The 13,526-nt window shown below is 36.6% G+C and overlaps 3 protein-coding genes across 5 annotated transcripts; 2 read left to right on the top strand and 1 right to left on the bottom strand.

Moving 5' to 3' along the window:
- The first annotated feature begins 507 nt into the window (after positions 1 to 507).
- Positions 508 to 2,813, top strand: LOC120257520 (30S ribosomal protein S21, chloroplastic-like). The gene is made up of 3 exons (XM_039264982.1): positions 508 to 950; positions 1,819 to 2,018; positions 2,562 to 2,813. The coding sequence occupies exons 1-2, from the start codon at positions 556 to 558 to the stop codon at positions 1,946 to 1,948; spliced, it is 525 nt and encodes a 174-aa protein (XP_039120916.1). The 5' UTR covers positions 508 to 555; the 3' UTR covers positions 1,949 to 2,018; positions 2,562 to 2,813.
- A 369-nt stretch (positions 2,814 to 3,182) lies between these two features.
- On the bottom strand, positions 3,183 to 8,801 carry LOC120257512. Of its 3 annotated transcripts, none has more exons than XM_039264970.1 (4): positions 8,706 to 8,801; positions 6,137 to 7,221; positions 4,199 to 4,569; positions 3,183 to 3,800 (listed from the first exon to the last, which is right to left on the bottom strand). In XM_039264970.1, the coding sequence occupies exons 2-4, from the start codon at positions 7,185 to 7,187 to the stop codon at positions 3,750 to 3,752; spliced, it is 1,473 nt and encodes a 490-aa protein (XP_039120904.1). In that variant the 5' UTR covers positions 7,188 to 7,221; positions 8,706 to 8,801; the 3' UTR covers positions 3,183 to 3,749. The 3 variants fall into 3 exon arrangements, with proteins under 3 accessions (XP_039120904.1, XP_039120907.1, XP_039120905.1); XM_039264973.1 differs by having other exon boundaries at positions 4,223 to 4,569; XM_039264971.1 differs by having other exon boundaries at positions 4,199 to 4,557.
- Positions 8,802 to 9,056: 255 nt separating this feature from the next.
- On the top strand, positions 9,057 to 13,458 carry LOC120257523 (26S proteasome non-ATPase regulatory subunit 6). Its single transcript, XM_039264988.1, has 8 exons — positions 9,057 to 9,269; positions 9,352 to 9,466; positions 11,375 to 11,465; positions 11,566 to 11,711; positions 11,814 to 12,033; positions 12,113 to 12,221; positions 12,642 to 12,810; positions 13,047 to 13,458. The coding sequence occupies exons 1-8, from the start codon at positions 9,134 to 9,136 to the stop codon at positions 13,219 to 13,221; spliced, it is 1,161 nt and encodes a 386-aa protein (XP_039120922.1). The 5' UTR covers positions 9,057 to 9,133; the 3' UTR covers positions 13,222 to 13,458.
- The last annotated feature ends 68 nt before the right edge of the window (positions 13,459 to 13,526 follow it).

Below are 13,526 nucleotides of genomic sequence, written 5' to 3'. Positions count from 1 at the left end.
TTTTTAATATATATTATTAGATATTAGAACCAATGATATCTTAGTTTATTAATATTGGGTCTCTTGCTCAGAGTATTCATGCCCTTACTGAGGAAGCAGGTCGAACATTAGCTCATGCATGTGACTGTGAGACACGGGTTCGAAAATTAGCTCATGCATGTGAGACACGTTTGGGTTAAGGCATTAATTTTTTATTTGTGTATGTCTTTAATGTGATTTAGTATATATATATATATATATATAATTGATATAAATGAAGAAACTATGGGTTTTTAATAGAAGATATTATCATATTATATTTATATATATATATATAATAAAAAGATTAAAAAAAATTATCAGACTAAAACATTAAAAATATCCAGACTTAGGTAGTAAAATAAAACAAAATAAACAGGGATTGGTGATTAATAATTTACTATATTTCAGGGGTGGCAAGTTAAAAAAAAAAAAGTTTTTTAGAAATCACTTAAACCCCAGGGGGTTCTCTGGAAAAACTCTCCGCCATTAGAGACGTCGTCACGTCTCGGCGAGCAATGAGCTGAAGACCGCGCCATGCCCATCTCTCTCCAGAGTCTTCTCCCCTTCCTCCCACCCGAGAAACCTTTCCCCATCGTCCCTTCTCCTCCCCAAACCTTGTCTCTGAACCGGAATTGGACCTCCCAACCAGCGCGCACCCTCTCAATCTCCGTAGATGATAGGGATGCAGCGATGAGGACCTGCTTCCCTGCGTTGGCGTGTGCGAACTTGCTCCATTTCAAATCGGGGTACTACAACGTGGAAGTGGCTGTCGGAGAGGATGAGCCTGAGGAAGTCCTGTTGCGGAGGTTCCGCCGCGCGGTAATGAAGACCGGGATCATCCGAGAGTTCCGCCGCCGCATGTTCTTCGAGAACGCCCAGGCCAAGAAGAAGCGCAAGTCTCGCGAGGCCGTACTCAAGAATCGCAACTGGTATTGCTCCCTTTTAGACCGCCCTCGTTGTGTATGCTATTTTTTCGAAGAAAACCTTAGTTTTTTTTTTTCATATGTTTTATTACTTTGTTTTCAGTATGAACTGTTGAAGATTAATTTGAAGATGAATTCTTTAAACTTGGAAATCATTTGATTGAATGAGTGAGGCATTAAAGCAAAGATCTTTTGTCCTAGTCTTAGTTTGAATTTGTCTTGTTTTATTTCTCATTCTTAGGATAAAAGAGAGTTTCTTTCCCGCTGTTGGAATTTTTGAAATGTTAATGAAGTAGTTTTAGTGGCCTATACAAAGTGATACCTTTGTTAGGGTTTTAAGGAATGGTGATTGAAGTCTGTTCCTGTTATCAGTTACAGGCAAAAATGAACAAACCTAAGAGGAACATTTTGGCATTTGCGTGAGAAGATTAATACCAAAACCCTAAATGTAATACAGGAGCGTGAATGATTGGAGTTGTCCATACACTGTATATTTTACCTTTTATTAGAGCTTTCAAAGAAAATAAATCAAACTTGTTTTACCTTTTAAACTATTAGATTGTTCTTTTCTCATATGCATCTTTAACTACCATTTAAAACTATAAGAACAGCTCCTCATGTTGTTTCTCGAATATTATCCTTAGAGCAGAAGATTGAAATCATACATCAGTTTGGTAGTATATAAGATCTGGTCTTTTCATTCCAGAGTTTTGTGCAGATAGGAAATTGTACTTTGTTCTAGATAGCTACAGAGTTTTGCACTTTAGAACTCTATATATTTTGGGTTATTTGGCTGGATTTGATTGGATATTCACATTGCAAAGTTTGTGGTAGCTTTAGCCAAATCCTTTAATTTCCTTTGCAATTGGAACAGGTCTCACAAGCCAAAGTCTCCCTCAAGACGCAAGCAGAAGAAGTTACTGAGGAAGGCATCAATGAAGAAGTCAAAAGAAGAGGACGAAGAAGACAATTGGGAACTTCCAGAAGGAGAACTTTCTTACTAATTCAGTACATATTAGACACTGTCCTGTTGTTGAACTCTGTGCATGTAGTCCACCGACGACATCAAACTCTGTAAGTTTTATACCATCATAATAACCATGACCAAGGAATCACAAGATATTTTTCTTTATGATATTGTTTTATGTGATTGCTCATTTCTGCCATACATGTCATTTAGGGCTTCAATTGTGCCAACATTGCAATACTTTGGATAGAACTCCAATCCTTACTGATAATCATAGGATCATATCTTTATGCAATATGTTATATAGAATCCTTTACAGTGGCTTTACCTTGTGATTAAGATGATCACAACTTTTTCTTACTTACCAAGTTTGTCGTAGTTTTCTACCATTGTCTGTACGCATGCTGTGTCTTCTTTGATTCAAGCAACGAGGTCCACATTCTGTTATATAGAATGAATCATTTACAGCAGCTTTACCTTATACTTAAATGATCACAATTCGTGCGTGCATGTCTTGCTCTCTATCGATATTTATAATGCTTTGCCTATCTTCTTGATTCAAGTAGTGATTCCTGGTATGAAGCCTGCCCTTCCATTTCCAATTTGTTTGTGTTCGCTAATGCATCAGCTTGTTCTCTGATATTCATCAGGAGAAAGACCACTACATCGCCATACTACTTGAAAGGTCAGGAAAATTACTATATGCTGAAATTTTGGCGCAACCAGGACAAGGAAATCGAGCAAGAGTTCTTTGGTTCTTAAGCATTCAGAACTGGTTATAGATTTGTAGAGTTTTCTGGTTTGATGTATATAATTCAGAAACACTCCAGGATTCATGCAAATTATAGAGCTCTTCATGATGAAATTACTTGCTTGCCATTTGGTCCTCCCATTTGATATTATTCCTGTTTTGTCTCCTTTTTCCTTCTTGTGTCTAGTTTAGAATAGATAGAAACCATATTTACTGAAAAAGTGTGTGTGTATATACATACATACATAACCAATGAAAATTTCTGTTAGTGAGTATAACCCTAGAAGACATTAATATTTCTGTGTATGCCCCAGAGGTGAAAAATCAACCAAAATTTTCTAATACTAAGGCTTTCTTCCGTTGCCCTTCTCCTCCATTTTCCTTCAAACCAAACAAAGATCCTTTAAAGCCTTGCACTTAAGTCCCAAACCATTCCAAATCCTCAATAATATAACACATAAAAGAGTTAAAAGCAAAAGACACCCTGTGCTAAAGCCATGCTATTAAAAATAAAATCACAATATGAAAAGCATCATATCTTGCTTGCCATCCATTACTTTGCACAAATTAAACAAAGCCGATAAATAAATGTCCATCTCCGGAGTAGTATATCGAGTCTTGTACATTCAACAAATTTTACAAATAATCACTGGCTTACAAACTTATCTACATTTACAACCCCAAAAACCGAATTACTTTTTACATGTCTGAATTGGATTTCAGTATCCTTGAGCCATAATTCACATGGAGAAAATTTCCAGCACCCTGGTCCTGGTAGGTAATCTGAATGAACTGCTGCAGGCTTATGGAATCAGCAATATTGACTTATAATCATACTTTATTCATACAAACCCAGCCTGCATCTCGACATAATGAAAATGTATAAACAGATCGGATCATGTATCATGAGGTATCATAGGCTTCTTTGCTGCAACTATAGCTTTCCAAGGCACTGTCCATGGTGCAGGCGACTTATTTCAGTTGGGACAAAAGAATTCAAAGCAGTATCAATCTAGGAAGGAATACAAAGGGATTGATGTACATCCATGTGAATGGCTGGGGAAGATGATTTTGTTTGATGTTGAACTCATAAGCTGACAGAAGACGGCCATAAATCAAATGCTACGGAGATTGACTCCTGCACAAAAACAAAAGTCGAAAAGAAGCTTTATTAGTGACCAGGAAAAAATTTGATGCATTTGGAGAACAACAATAACAACAAAAGAAGGGGAGCCTTTTGCTTCTTTCAAACTCTTCATATCTATAGAAATATATAATCTTTGATGCATGAGTGAATCAAATGTGATTTCAGTGTGTCCTTGTTTGCTTGATATGAACATTTGTTATGGTAATTAATATTGAACATTCAAACTGATAACTGATGACAATGATGAAACACACTGCTCACATTATGCCAAATTTCAATGAGAACGATGAAAAGAATATAGCAAATATAAGTGCACGAAAAAGCAGTCTAACTTTTGGATGACAACCATGAAGTAGAAAAACATGAATGAGAGCTAAGTGTAGACTGGCCTGTCCGGGTTCAAAAGGACTTAACTCCATATCTTGCTGAGAGGCTGTCCATCCAGGTTCATAAGCTTCGAGAAACCCAAGCTTAGCTTTGTTTGGGAGGTCATGAGGGTGGACAAAGGGAACTCCAGCTGGCCACCCAATTTCCATTCTTATACTAGCACATGGGCTGTCTAGTGCATGAATGTGGCCTTCACATTCCTTGAGATTGCAAAACCTTAATCTGATTCCCTTCTTATCCGCAATATCTTGGACTCGCTCCTTCAGAACCCTCTGTGCCGCACACCGTAGTCTCTTGGAAGGAGGAAGCTGTTTGGATCCCGAACTGTTCTTCCTCCTCTTAATGATAGGTTTCATAGATACTGTATCACCATCTCCACATATGAAAAGGCCATATCAGTACTTTAGACTAAACTAATCAAATAATGAAGGACAACCCACCAGAGAACACTATGTAAATCTTTAGTTAAAAAAAAAAAATAACAGAAAAAAATCAAAACACATTACAACAAAGAATATTTGACAACATCAATAAACCAACTTAGTATAGGTAATTGAAAATGTTTATATGATGCTGCACTGAAAGAAGCATCAAATTCCAGAACATTGCAATAATAATAATTAAGAAGGTGATATGAAAAACCAGTAACAACTAAAACTGGCAAACAGAAAATAAAGATGCAAAATCTACATGCACAATCTATGGCCAAACTGCATCATAGACCTTAGGTAGAAATCATGGAAAAAAAACGTAGTTACAAAATGACATTTTTCTACTATGTTCATTGCATGTGGTTTTTTGGTAAGATGCTTGACATCAGGTGGGCAAATGTCATAACAAACAAAAAATAAAGGTAGGTAATATGAACTAATCCCCACGCCAAAAGTGGATTTAGTGTAATATTACAAAGGATATCCAAAAATCTGGATTGGTTCTTCTAAGTAAACGAATTAGATAGAAAACTTAGACAGTAGAAAGAGATTGGCCAATACAACAAAGCAATTACCAATTCATGGAAAAGGGTAATTCAACTCATTTTTCATCACTAAGATATGTCTACAAGGTGGCCAACATATATGGCTAATGATGCTTAATTAACAGAATTCAAATTGTCAAGAAAATCCATTTCAATTGTGATATTCCCCATGAACAATGTTCAACCAGTTCAACATGAGTAAATGATTAACTAATGTTGCAGTTGTGATGTAACATGACGCTCAACACTGTCCTGATGACAAATTTGAAAAACAAAAGCACTATAAATTAATGCATTAAAAGATTCCTTTTTATTATTTATTATTATTATTTTTTTTGTATCCCTAAAGAAGCTTAAAATATGTTAAAACATCATCCAAAGATGTTTCTTGAGTGCTGAGGATGTGTGGTTATCTTTTCAATTGAAAGGTTTCGATGTGTTAACCAGTCACTTCTTCTTGCTTTGCTCTCGTTTTCTCAACTGGATTCCTTTTACACCCTTGCAACGGTTAGAATAAATCTTACATGGAAAATTTTCATTTATCTCATGCTATTCACCTTCATAAGTACATGCACCTGCTTAAGTATGAAAATTATAACTTGCTCTTAACATGAATCAAGTGCATGATAGTCAACATGTGCCATCAGATACCAAAACCAACTTAATGTAAAAAATATCCACCTAATTTTGTAAAGACATCTAAATGAAGTTGGTTAAATGCAAATGGCGAATCTTAGATCAAAAGTCTAGACATTACAGGGAATAAAAATCTGCTTCCTCTTCCTTCTCTGAATGCATCTGGTTGTACTGATTGTGCACACTTTAAGAAAAACAAAAGTCATGACATGGAAAATATGATTTGCAAAATGTCAAGGGCTGATTTAATGCCCTAATTTTCCTAAATATTGACTGAAATACAGAAACAAATAGAAACAAATTTGCAAGTGCGAGAATGCTGACCTACCATCTTGGCTTGCATGAAACGTATAACTTGTGCAAGTATGCCTAGTCAACAGTTGATCTGTGGGGTGGGTTCTCTGCATGAAGTCATCCACTTGTATAGGCATCTGAAATTGGGCTTCCACTCCATACCCAGCTGCTCTCATTTCTGAACAGCTGAAACTAGCCATGGCTCTTGGCATGAGCTTGAAAGCAAAAGAACACCTTCCATAGACGTTACCTTGCATACCGCCCATCTCTATCCTGTGCAAAGCCGGGCTGACATAACCAGCTGTTGCCTGGTAAAGGGCAAGACCAGGGTAGACAATGGCATCTTGAGGGCCAAGGTCCCCATCAACAAGTACCCAACGCCCATGGAAATCCTTGATGTGCAAACCAGCTCTTTCTGACTTTACAATTGTTATGAAACTCTTATCTACCTGAGGCTCATGGTCTGCAAACATGTCCAACTGCCCATCCTCTTGTGTAGTTAAGCTATGGTGTTGTGCTCCTTGAAATGATGGTCTTGAATGACAGCATACTGAAAGAACTGAGGAAGATACTTCTCTACTTCTCAAAGGGACATTATCAAGTATTTGAGTGAATGAAAAGCTACGAAGGTTCAAATGGAAACTGATAGCATCTAAAATATCCCGAGAGGCCTTGCCAAGTAATGCAAATATATCTGGCAAACCAGCAGGAGGAAACTCAATTGCACCATTAGGCTCTGTTGGTGTCAGACCAGGCCTATAATCATATATTTCCTGCCACAATTGGGGGTCTGCATAATAACCAGACGTCTTACACCACTCACGAGGGTCATTAGTCTGGACCATCTCTGCAGCTGGGAAAGCTCTTTGGTGGAAGAAAAATCGAGCAGATTCAAGGCCAGACCTTAGAAGTGCCCCATCACTGGATGGTAACTGTATAATAGCGGCAGAATATTGAGCAAGGGACTGTGTTAAAGTTAATAAAGATATCTTGTAAGAATCCGAAGGAAGCCCTTCTGAGGCTATGAGATCAGTGAGCCTCACTCGGCCAATAGATGGCAGATCAGTGCCTGCCATGCCACCCATTCAAGGTGCCACTAACATGGAAACATCTTTTTGGCTGCATAACAGTTTGATCAAATAATATCAGACTAAGAGAAGAAGTGATGACAAACTAAATGTTCACGAAACATATTTTAGCTAGATAATAGGTCTATCAGAATTTGAGCAGAAATAACGGAACCTAGCTATCCAATATAAATTTCCTTTCATTGGAGATAGATTAAAACTTGAGTAGTTTCATCAAGTCAGTCAGCTTCATTTAGATCATCAGAAATAATTACTTTTGAGCAGAAACACAACAATGGCAAGCAATGAAAGTATAAACCAGTTATTAGGATTCAGGAAAAAAAAATACAAAACCTCAAAAAATTTAGAAAATCAAAATGAGATCAGATTCATCCCTCTCTTATTCTTGCAATGATGGGATCAATGTTATCCAAATCCATGTCATTGTCTAAAACTTTAACTTGTCAAGGCATAAATGATCCACCTTGAACTCCAAAAAAAATTGGCACTTTCATCCATAGTTTCAAGTGCTAACAACCTAGCAAGAGTATATCTTCACATCCATCAACAAACTGGTATAGGCTTTCTTCTCCACAAATTTAGTAAAAAAAATATGTGAGTTTTTGCAATAAACTCAATTAACAGTAAATGAATTAAAAAAACTAGATTGCATGAATAGCACATAGAGCAATCATTCATCGACAGACTCCACTAAAATCAAACCCCACCACTGAACTTTAACAATACTATCCAAACCCATGTTCATCGTTCAACCCTTAAAACCATATTTAGTCCACCATGAATTCCAAAAAAAAAAGGGGGAAACAATTGAAACCTTCCATCCACAAATTCCTATACTAACAACACAAAAAATATATCACTTTAAATCCATCAAACGAACTGATATCAACCCTCTTCTCCACAGATTTAGTAAGCAAAAAAGGTCTGGTTTTTTGCAATAAACTCAACTACCAAATAACCCACATAACAATCATCAATCCACAGATTATGCAAAACTCCGCAGCCCAGAGAAATCTAAATATACTAAACTTGAATCCACCACTGGGCTTCAACAATACTATCCAAATCCATATAATTGTTCAACCCTTGTGTTCATAATTTCTTCACCATGATCTCCAGCTTCCTACACTAACAAAACAAAAAGAGTACATCTTTAAATCCATCAAACAAACTGATATCAACTCTCTTCTCCATAGATTTATCAAAAAGGGTGAATTTTTGCAATAAATTCCATTCACAATAGATGATTAGCCAATAGAACAATCATCAATCCACAAACTCCACTAAAATTAACAGCCCAGAGAAATCTAAACTCTAATCCCCGACTGGAATTCAACATAGACAAAGCAATAAACAAAGCCAATCAACAAAAATCACAAGATAAACTTCACAAAACCCTATCCAATTCAGAGAACAACAACAAATCATTTCCAGATAGAAAATCTCAAAAGGGAATGCGAGTTACATCACTAAACCTAGCTGTCAAAGCTGAAAAGAGATCGATGAAATGCCTACCAATTCGATCTTCTCCTCTCTCTCTCTCTCTCCCCCCCCCGTCTTGCCCTTTCTCGTTTCTTCTCTTTTGGGTCGAGCTATCCACGATTCGCTAGCCAAAACGGGTCGGATGCTCACGACACCCGATAGTAGTAAAGATCCGAAACCCGTTTTACAGGATCTGGACCCGATTCACATCCACAGCCAATACGTGTTAATTTTTCACTGACTTTTAACACATTTCGGGTCGGATCCTGATCATTTTTTAACCCGAATCCGATCCTCAAAAGTGGGTTCGGATTCGGGTGGAGGAAAACTATACCCGACCCGCTAAGCACCGGCCTATATAACTCTCTCTCTCTCACAAGAAACCGAGTTCAAAGCCCTAGAAATCGAAGAGGAGGAGGAGAAGAAGAAGAAGCTCGGAGAAGAGTAGTGGTGGAGTGGAAATGGAGGGGCAAGATGGCAAACAAGAGCCCCATCTAGTGCTAGCTCACAAGATATTCCTTCTTACCCACCCTGATGTGGATGATATCGACAAGGTCCGACTCAGAGATGAGGTCGTCTCCACCGTCCGATCCCTTGGTAGCTCTTCTTCTCCTTCCTCTCTTTCCCCCTTTTGTCCTTGCTTCTCGTGTGTTTTTATGGCGGTGGCCCTTGATTGCAGATATGGATTCTCTCTATGAGAGTCTTGCTTCGGACTCTTTGATTGATAGGGATCAGGGTTTGCTGGATGAGATGCGGAAGCGGAACGAGGAGGAGATCAAGAAGCTCGATGAGAAGTGAGCCTCTTTTTTCTTCATCTTTTTTTTTTTACCCTTTTATTATTTGATTGCGCATTTTTTTGGGTGTAAATTCGTTGGATCGCTTACCCTAGGGTTTGTTCTGGAAGTTCAATTTTTTCTTTTGGTTCTGAAATGTTTGATATGCTGTGAAAATTTATGTTTTTGATGGATCTTGAATATTTGTGGTTCTTGTCTTGTAATTATTAGCGATCAGATTTTATGGATTTGTTTTTTAATTGAAGTCTATATGAAAATTGTTCACTTTGGATTGGAGTGTTAGATTAGAAATGGTTTATGATCTTTGTGTAATGAGTCTGTACACGATATTTTTGTCCATAAAACTTGTACAGTTTGCATTGAAAGCACCTGCTACCCAGTCTGATAGTCGGTGGGTAGCAAATGACTTGAGCAACGTAGTTGTAGCTTGTGTTTTTCAATTTGTAAATTTCAAGTTTTTAGCATGTGTTAATGATTTTAAGCTATAATCAGCTTTATAGCGAAGGAAATGGTTCTAGTAGTGTTTAGGAAGGAATATCAGATAGTCCTATGTTTATGATTGCTCATCATTTATGATGCTGTACTATTATGTATGGATTATGTCATTGCGGCAGCTTATTTAAACGTTTTGGAAATGCACTCAAATTTTTCGGCTGTGAGGCTCCTATAGATGAATTATGATGTAGCTTAATGCACACCTTTCTAGAAGTGCCCTATTATTTATTATTTACAATTTGTTGTTAGAAGAACATGTATTTGATTGTCTCAGCATTTATCTTTTGATTCTTCAAAGGAAGTTTTAGGGAGTCGTCTGAATATGTGTCCCAAAATTTCCCCTTATTTAAATTTGGAGCTCTCATGGTTTGGAAGCAAGATCTTTAAGGGTACACTCACTGTTTTGCCTGCGGCAGTGATCAGATTGACAAATGGTTGCAACCTTGAGGAAGGTGTTTAATTTCTTAGAATATTGATTCTGTAGGACCTTCTAACCTTCAACGTTCAATACCAGATGACAAGAGAAGCAACTTGTGCTTTTCATTGTTGAGCTAATAATTACCCGAAGATCTCCTGGCAGATCCACAAAACATGGTTAATAACGAAAAGGTGTATATGCAAAAATCTCAACTTTGTGGAGGCATATTTCAAAAGATAAACTTTATGAGGTTATATGTATGCGTGATTTTCATAAAAGACCACACAATTGAACACATACACTCATATATTTCTCATGAAGAGACTTATATATAGGATTACTTTTAAATGATAAATTGTTTAGAATTTGTGTTTTTATCTGTTATTTTGTTTTATTTTTTATTTTTTGAGTAATAAATATTGTTAAGTTTGGAGGGTCTGATTCAGAGTAATTAGCCCTGGGTTGGATACTGCTGCTGACGTGGATCGTAATCCACTGCTGGCTGTATAACATTTCTTGTCCGCTAGAGTATTCATGGATATAGATGCTTAACTGTGGTTTGCAGTTTTTCTTAAGCATTTTTTTCTTTTATCTTCTGTTAAATTGAAGTATATTTTCTTAAATATTGAACTTTAGTTTAAGCTGTTAAGCTTCTTGGTTTGATTTTTTTTTAATGAGGATCTAGTTCTACTTGTTGATATGAGTTTACATCATAGTACGTTGGTAATCATTTCATGCTTGAACTTCTCATAATATGTTAATGGTGTCAAAGAATGGGTCATGAATATGATGAATGTTTATTCCCATTCTAGATGTTAATTTTCTTGAACAAATATGCTATATTTATCCTTTTTATGGATTACTTTTTTTTTTAACTGTTTGAAACTTAAACATCCATTTTTACTGATCTGATCTTATGAGAGCATTTTACATTTGTTTAAGTTTTTGACCCTTCTAGTCCTCATCTTTTAGTTGCATTTTGCATTATGTCATAGGATTGTTGATGCAGAAGAGAACTTAGGTGAAAGTGAAGTGCGTGAAGCTCATCTAGCTAAATCCTTGTTTTACATCCAAATAGGATGTAAGGTATGTTTTCCTCAAGTCTGCATTTTTCAGATTGTCTTTATTTAATAAGTGAACTTCCTGTAGTAAACATGGTTTGTTGCTGACTGACTATCAAATGCAGGAAAAGGCTTTGGAGCAACTCAAATTAACTGAGAGCAAAACAGTTGCTGTAGGTCAAAAGATGGACCTAGTTTTCTACACTCTCCAACTTGGATTTTTCTATTTGGATTTTGATCTTATCTCCAAAAGCATTGACAAGGCTAAGAAGTAAGAGTTGGTTTCTGAAAGGATTATTTTAATTGCTAGCGTTAATACTAGTATAATACCCAATTAATGATATTTAATCAAGTGTAATCCGATTGATGACAGCTTATTTGAGGAGGGAGGTGATTGGGAGAGGAAAAACCGTTTAAAGGTATATGAAGGCCTGTACTGTATGTCTACTAGGAACTTCAAGAAAGCGGCTAATCTGTTTTTGGATTCTATTTCAACTTTCACAACCTATGAACTATTCCCTTATGATACCTTCATCTTCTACACTGTCCTCACCAGCATTATTTCATTGGACAGAGTTTCACTAAAGCAAAAGGTAATTTGAATCTTTTATTGTATTCTTGTATGTATTTTTTCTGTGCCTGTAGATGACTTGATGATGCAAACTATTGCAGGTGGTTGATGCACCAGAAATACTGGCTGTTATAGGAAAAGTCCCTTATCTGTCTGAGTTTTTGAATTCTCTCTACCAGTGCCAATACAAGTCTTTCTTCTCTGCATTCTGTAAGTACTTTAACCAGTGCAGCTTGCTTATGCATGGATTTCTTTCTTCCCTTCTGTTTTTTTTTTGGGGGCACAATATGACTTTTTGGCTTCTTTTGTGGATGTATAAATTAAAAAACTTATGCTTTCCATGTGATTTGAAGCATCTCATCTAAGCATTTGTGCTAGTTATGCCACACATTTGTCTCTTGATTGTCTTCTTTTGTCAAATCAATCTCTATGACCAAGTCTGCTCTCTTTTATTCTTAGTTGATGTCACTCCGTGCTCATCCTTGTCTTCATTATAAATTGTCTTTGAAAATCTCAAACTAACTACACTTGACCAATTCTGGTTTCTAGGGCTGTCATTTTCCAGTGTTGCCACTTACGTTTGATGTATATAAGTCACTGTAGCAATGTACTCACTTTTTTGCTTTTCAGCTGGCTTGACTGAGCAGATAAAGCTGGATCGCTATCTGCAGCCTCACTTCCGGTTCTATATGAGGGAGGTCCGAACTGTCATCTATTCTCAGTTTCTCGAGTCCTACAAGAGTGTTACCATGGAAGCAATGGCAACAGCATTTGGTGTCACTGTTGATTTCATAGATCTGTGAGTACTTATCCTTTGTTATATTTTCTTCTTTTATTGTGATAATAGTAATCATTACTCTTATTATATTTTGATAAATATGGCTTGTTGATGGCTTGTTCCTAACTTACCTCATTCCAATTACAAAATCATGTAATTATCTTCGACTGCTAATATGTTTAGTAGGATCACTCACATCAATATTACAAGATAAAAATCGATGGAGTATTTAATTAAAATTTTCTTTTATTTGTTAGGGAATTGTCACGCTTCATAGCTGCTGGGAAACTCCACTGCAAAATAGACAAGGTTGCTGGGGTTCTTGAAACAAACAGGCCGGATGCAAAGAATGCACTTTATCAAGCAACCATCAAACAAGGCGATTTCTTATTGAATAGGATCCAGAAGCTTTCTCGTGTGATAGATTTGTAAACCTGTTATTGCCAATTTTTTATTAAACAAAAAATGTTTAAAATCTGCTCAGAACAGTTCTTAGACTGCTTTGATAAGGTGCCATCTTTCTCCCAAATTCAATTTGTATCCAACTTTGTAGAAGTATCTGGAGTTGTATTTGTCATATGTTTTCAGCTAACAATTCATATCCTTTCTTCAGGGATATGAGATTTCCAAGGTTCCTTATCCAAAATGAATCGGGTTTTTTGGAATTTTCATGGTGGTCATGTTTGAATTGCTCCTGGTTGCCTTGTCTAAAAATGCAGGCATTTGAAATTATTTAC

This window comes from Dioscorea cayenensis, unplaced genomic scaffold (assembly GCF_009730915.1).
Source record: "Dioscorea cayenensis subsp. rotundata cultivar TDr96_F1 unplaced genomic scaffold, TDr96_F1_v2_PseudoChromosome.rev07_lg8_w22 25.fasta BLBR01002168.1, whole genome shotgun sequence".
Classification (NCBI taxonomy): Eukaryota; Viridiplantae; Streptophyta; class Magnoliopsida; order Dioscoreales; family Dioscoreaceae; genus Dioscorea; species Dioscorea cayenensis.
Note: the sequence above shows the minus strand (reverse complement) of the source record. Positions and strands in the feature narration are given on the sequence as shown.